Source organism: Thalassophryne amazonica, chromosome 23, assembly GCF_902500255.1.
Source record: "Thalassophryne amazonica chromosome 23, fThaAma1.1, whole genome shotgun sequence".
NCBI classification, from domain to species: domain Eukaryota; kingdom Metazoa; phylum Chordata; class Actinopteri; order Batrachoidiformes; family Batrachoididae; genus Thalassophryne; species Thalassophryne amazonica.
Genome location: NC_047125.1, coordinates 14,303,728 through 14,310,350, shown reverse-complemented (window position 1 = coordinate 14,310,350; position 6,623 = coordinate 14,303,728). Strand labels below are relative to the sequence as shown.

The 6,623-nt window shown below is 39.4% G+C and overlaps 1 protein-coding gene across 1 annotated transcript; it reads right to left on the bottom strand.

Annotated features, from left to right (window-relative positions):
* Positions 1-367: 367 nt before the first annotated feature.
* On the bottom strand, positions 368-5,531 carry LOC117505266 (N-acyl-aromatic-L-amino acid amidohydrolase (carboxylate-forming) B-like). Its single transcript, XM_034164873.1, has 8 exons — positions 5,198-5,531; positions 4,872-4,921; positions 3,856-4,097; positions 3,571-3,766; positions 3,399-3,492; positions 3,211-3,318; positions 1,854-1,966; positions 368-1,215 (listed from the first exon to the last, which is right to left on the bottom strand). The coding sequence occupies exons 1-8, from the start codon at positions 5,280-5,282 to the stop codon at positions 1,000-1,002; spliced, it is 1,104 nt and encodes a 367-aa protein (XP_034020764.1). The 5' UTR covers positions 5,283-5,531; the 3' UTR covers positions 368-999.
* Positions 5,532-6,623: the final 1,092 nt, after the last annotated feature.

The window sequence follows — 6,623 nt, the reverse complement described above, 5'->3', positions numbered from 1 at the left end:
AATCAGAAACATAATCTCCATTTTGAGCCCTATTGCATCAGATTGTATGATGAAATCGGGTCTCATTCTCTAATCACTAGCATCATGGGAGCTGCAATGATGAAGCCTACACTGAAAAAAAGAGAATGTTTAAACCAACTTAAAGTGTTACAATTTGTAAAAAAAAAAACTTGAATGAATTAAGTTGTTTGAACTTAAGTTTGAAAGTTAAATCAACTCTAACTTACAAACTTAAGTTCAAACAACTTAATTCATTCAGGGTTTTTTTTACAAATTAGAACACTTTTTAAAATTGGTTCAAACATTCTCTTTTTTTCAGTGTACAGTGAAAGAAACTATATACAAGTTATGAAGTTTTACATTTTTGTCCATTGTTTTCTCAGACTGTGGTTGTGTCCATTGTTGTCGCATTATTTTTTCTTTTCCATTGTCACACATCTTGGGTTTTTTGCAGAGCTATTCCAGAGGATAGCGTTTTGTGGACCTGATAGTCATGTAAACTGTGTTTCAGTTGTGATCCTTGTTGTTTGTTATTTATTCTCAATATTTAATTCTGTTTTTAGGCTAAGTTATTTGTGTTTGTTCACAGAAGCTCAGGATTTAAGGGAGTATTTAGCATTATGAATGTATTTTATAGACCATATCCTGAAGAGCTACGGTATTACTTTGCACCTCACTACATTTTGAACATATCCCAATGCTGCAATTTGGGAACTTTTATGTTTTGCTAATTACATCTGTAAAATGTGGAAGTAAATATTTCCATACATTCAATCAGAAGATTTTGTTTACATTTTAATCAGATTGTATTTCACGTTACAAGTAATGCCATCCCTGAATTTGCAACAACATATACGTCATCTCAAAAATTGTACCTGTGAATTGTGTTGTACATTTGAAAAAAATGGACATGCATATGTATTTTTCATACTGCTCCCATTTCAATAAAAGGTTTTTATTTGGGTGGGTCATATCTACTTTTGACCCATAAATCCAGTCTCACCCCTCTTTACACTCGGCCTCTATTTGTACCTGGATTGCAGGAATCCGCACTCGCCTCTTTTCTGCCAGTGAGAGTGCAGTACCCTTCTCATAGTAAGCTCCTTCGTTTACAAAGATGGGATAAAGAGCTTCATTTCCTCTGTATCTCAGAGTCTCACCTGAGAAAGCCTGGAATAGTGGGTCATCGGGGCAAAGGAGGCAGAAATCGTGGTCCTGTAGGGAAAAATTAATTTTATCATTTTGTGTGAAATTTCTCAACAGCCGACGGTTCAAATTAGGGTGCGTGGTGCTAAGTACTTCTAAATTTAAGATTAATTAACAAAATGTAAAAACCTTCATGATGCGAACTTCAGAGCTGAGAATGTACAAGGCAACGCCTTTTATTCTCTCAAGGCAGAAAGCTTGCCCCCGTTTATCTGAAGCCACCTTGACACTTGCACAAATTTGATCCCTGCACTGGCATGCAATTAGTCGTGCCCATGCGTGTCATTAGATGGCATGCCTGAAAAGCCACCTTGACACATGCACATATTTGATCCATGCACTGGCGTGCAAGCTTGCATGCCAATGAGTAAACGTGCTGTGAACTGTGCAAGGCAGTGACACGCAGTGTTTGGGAATAGGTTGTCCAATGTCCACGACTAGTTCATGCAAATCGCACGAAATTTATGAGTGCCAGAAATTTTGAACATTTCAGAATTTTCTTTGCGTACTGGCACGTAGGCATGCACAGTTTACTCAATGGCACGCAAGATTGTGTGCCAGTTTGGGGATCAAATTTGTGCAAGTGTCAAGGTGGCTTCAGACTTTTGAAGGAGAATTGAAGCCACGATTTGTGTGTCAGTTTGCACCTGGATGTGAGGGTGAATGGCTGCTGTGATGTGACAAGTCTCTGCATCTCTTGGATAGTCGATGTTCTTAACCACAGTGAATACCTCCACAAATCCTCCCTCAAAAATAGCACCTAAAGCAAAAGCAGCATGCACATAACAGGGCTTAAAATGACATGCGATGGCATTTTGAGGCAGTGACCCAAAGAAACTCAATTGTTAACCAATAGTCAAACATTAAGTTCATTCCACTTCATTATAGCTCGTGTGTGTGTTGGTTGGACTATTTAGTATGAATATGACTTGGGTTTGTGTCTCCAGATGATTAACTTTTGGAACATGTTAAAGGTAAAATTCAAGCAAAACATATAATACCTAATAATATAATATACGTATCTCAACTACCAATGGGGCCAGAGATTTGAACAAAAAATACTGATCATTAAATTATGCATAAGGTATGCATTGGCACTCTGATGCCTTCCATTCATCATTGGCCCTCACGCCACGAAATACTTAAAGCTGAAGATTGCTGCATTTGTGAGAAATGCTTTTCATAAAAAAAGGGAGAGGCCATAAGTATGCACATAAGAATTTGAGCAATTAATGAGTTAACTGCTTGGCAACTGGGAGTCACAAAAGTACTGTACACCCGACATAGCAATGAAATAAAGCTAGCAAGCTAATTCTCAGTGTGTAGCACAATGGCTGAAAAAAAAAAAAAAAAACATAGCAAGACTCGCACAGTAACCTTAAGTGATGACAAGGACTTGGGTACCACTGGAATGACTTGGTGTCCAATGAGTGGTTAGTTAGGGACACTCAGATGAAGATGAAAGTTTTGATTGGACATGATTAAGCACGCATGCGCTTCAGGCGTTGAGGATCGTACACCAAGGAGATGCCCACATTTCATTTGGCTGCAGGAGATCAATCAGTACTTTCAAGAGGTGGGACTGAACCAGTTGTCGACCTGGATGGGTGCTATCAAGGACCCAAGCAGGTTCCATGGTGTAGTCAATGTGGCGACTGGTGCATGCTCCCAGAACTGACCTGACCAACACGTACCCAATTGATACCTATTTATTTCATTTTCAGCAATCTCGTGAAACAATTATGACAGATGCTGTCTGTAAGTAGTCGTATCAATAACACAAAATTCTCTTTGTATGCCCTGCTTGATTGGAAAATGTAGGTCATGTGATTATGATGATACGCATGTTTGTTATCTGTATGTAGGGATAAATTTCCTTTTCATGTGACAATTTTGTGGTTCCAAAATATCTACAATTATCTTTCAAACTTTACCACTGTGATTTAATCATTTTTAACTTGTTCTTCACATTGACTCCAGGTTGCTCAGCAGAAACTGTGGTACCTGAGTTGAATAAGTGGACCCAGTCCAGCACATGCTGGACGCCGGCTTTTAGTGTTGCGTAGATGTCTGATCGCACTACACCGTGAGGCTGAGGCCCAATCTCCAGAGCTATAAGAATCAGAAAATGAGATGATCCAGTATTTCAGCACTTTCAAAGGCCCGACATTGAATACACCGCAGAAACTTACCAAAGCCGTGTTTCCCCACTGAATCGAGGGAATACGTTTCTTTCTTGGAAATGTCCAACTGGATGTACCTCACTGGCGTATCTGGCATCAACCTCTGAAAATATATTTGTCTTACTATACTTTTGAATTTCTAGACTTGCACAAAACTTTTCGTCGATGCAACTGTGCTTGCCTGTAAGTGCCTGCATATGTGCAAGCAGATCCAGTCACTATCGGAGTATGCAATGAGGCACAGGCCCATGTTGGCCGTAGTGTTGTGGAGGTCGCACACAAGATCCATGGCTTCACTGCTACCTTTAGGGCCCAGTATAGAGTTCAGCTCTCGGGACCTGATCAACTCATAAGGGGCCAAATCTGACACAGGTCCGCTAGAAACCAGAAAGGACAACCACCCAGTAAAGTTAGTACAACTTAACTGTTATGAAAACATTACCATCAATCCATGGTGCAGCCTTACGCAAGGGAGGACGAGGTGAAGCAGCGGTTCAGGCCGATGTCGATATACCTGCGGCCCTGCTGCACAGCCAGTGGGTTCGACATCACCACAAGTGGCATCACTGGCTCCCCTTCTTCCTCCGCCTTCAGTTTTTTCTCCATCTCTCTCGCCAAGTACACTCCAGACAGCTCATCGCCATGGGTACCGCCACATACAGCAACCCGTGATAACCTCGGCAAATGCACCACATCTTCGTCCTTCATCTGCTTCAGATTAATCAGGGAGATCATTCAGTTTGAAGGTGTATCAGATTTGGGTCACTTATATAATATGCAATCATAAATCAGATTGCAAAACTAACTTTGTTAGTGGAGGTTTGTATTTGTAAAAAAATCTTTAAAAAAAAAAAACTTTCACATGTTATTATGGGGTATTGTGTGTAGAATTTTGAGGCAAAAAAGAAGTTTCATCCATTTTGGAATATGGCTGTAACACAAAATGTGGAAAATGTGAAGCACTGTGAAAACTTTCCAGATGCACTGTACCTTTCTCTTTGTCACGAGTTTTGACATTGGATGATCTTGAAAGGTCTACGTCAAGGTAAACCTCAACTTAAAAAAAAAAAATGGAGCCAAGATGGATTAAACATAATGGAAGGGTTATGCGTCAGCCAAGAATTAAGGGGGTCGGTTTTGGCCAAAACCATATATTATTGCTGAAGCACAAAGAATGAATTTGCACAACTCGATGTGAAACTTGACAGGTGCAAGTTTCTCATGGTTTGGTTATTCAAGCTCTAAACAGATATCAAAATAACCGGTTTCTCAGATTTGGTGTTTTCATGTGGTTCAAGATCACTGTACCCCATGTCTGGTAACTTGTCATTACAAAGTCACTTCAGCCAGCAATTTAGACAGACTGTTAGCAAGTTAACAAAATGGGTGGAACAGATTTTTTCTTATCATTATTAAACATGGTGGTTTTGAGAATTATTTTAACAATGAATACATTTTAAAAAACGATACGGATTTTTGCACCTCTGATCGTCCATGATCGGAGCTCGATCCAGGCTGGCATCCAATCCCATCTGGTAACATAGCACAGATATAACGAGCTCATATAAGTGCTGCTCTAATATATTATTGTTGGCACTTGATAACCACATGCACATAACAGGCTGGTCACATTTCAATTGTGATATATCATTTTCAGTTTGTAACAGATACATAAAGCCGAAATACAAACTTAAATCTTACCTCCTGCTGAACACCCGGCCTTTAGACACTACAAATGTAATCTGAAGTTAAACCCCATTTTAAAAAGGGAAATATGTCTAAGAAGTTGTACGTATTAAACAACTTACCCCAGCTGTTCTCTTCAGTCATCTCCTCCCATTTAGCCTCATCCAGGCTTTCATCCAGTTTAAATGATTCAGCATTCTCGTCCATCCCGCTGCCCGCGTGGCTCTGCCAACTCTCAGCGTCTCAGTTTCTTTTTGTCAAAGTGTGACCCTGCTGTGAACTGGTGCATCGATTGCTTGTGAGGTCAATTGAACCCTAACCCCGCTGACCCTGACTGCAGTCCCCAGTTTTCTCTTGTATAGGATGGCAGCTTCCAGTCTTCCATTCTGAAATCCAGCTAAAAATGATTATACTGGAATGACACAGCACCCCAGGTGACTGGAAAAGTGCACAAAGGAAGAATCAGCTGCCTTCACTGCGGGAGGGGAAATAAAAAGAAGCATTTCAAATTAAAAGAACGTGTTATTTTAATGTATGAGGCCAATATAAAGATCAGCATTTAAATTATGATTGCAACTGATTTCCAAACCATAAAACTTAAGACATTTAAAACTAATGACTTTTACAGTGTCAGCAATGAAAGTCAACTTACTGATGCTGGATATCATTGTAGAATACAGTTAACTATAATTAACGATAATTAAAACTAATTTGTTTGGGCTCTTTCTAAACCGCTCTTTCAAGAAATACTACACTGTGGAGTCTGATGATCACAAAGAGAATGATGACAATAGCGAGCAAAATTACACAGGTAACACCAACTGTGATAATGACAATAGGAGGCGAAATAAGGCAAGAAACACAAGGGTGACTCCATCGCCCTTTGTAATAGTTACTGCAACAGTGACCGAGTTGCCTGTGCAGTTTCACTTGCCGTTATAATAATAATGGCTCTGGGTTCCACAACACAATGCAACAGTTGCATACTGATCCAGAATGGTTTGATTGATCAAGATGTTGCAATCTGATATTTAATTCACAAGCTAAAACTAAATAGTGTCTTCCTGATCTTGGTTTTACACCGTGATGTCATATCCGTAAAGTAGATTTGTCGAAACCTTAAAAGTCTACACAGTAAAATCCAGATCACCTCCAAAAATCAATGGGGTCTTACAAGGCTGAACAATGTGTGATAAAAATTTGGTGAGAATCCGTAAGTAAGTAGTTTTGACAGAATCCTTAAAAGCCAAAATAATGTGAAACCTTAATCCAGAATCTGGATCCCGATCACCTCCAAAATTTAATGGAATCTCCTTCGGCTTAATATCTGTTGTGAAAATTTCGTCATAATCCGTGCAGTAGTTTTGACGAATCATGACTAAGACACATAATTAAACGTTAAAGATTTCATTTTGTCCTTGGCAGCCATGATGAATGAGAAGCTAATGGGAGCACTTTCTGCTTACAGGAGGGATTTAGTAAAAAATAATTAAAAATTCTTGGCCAACAAACAGCTTTTGAGAGCAGTTATAATCAGTAATTGATGTA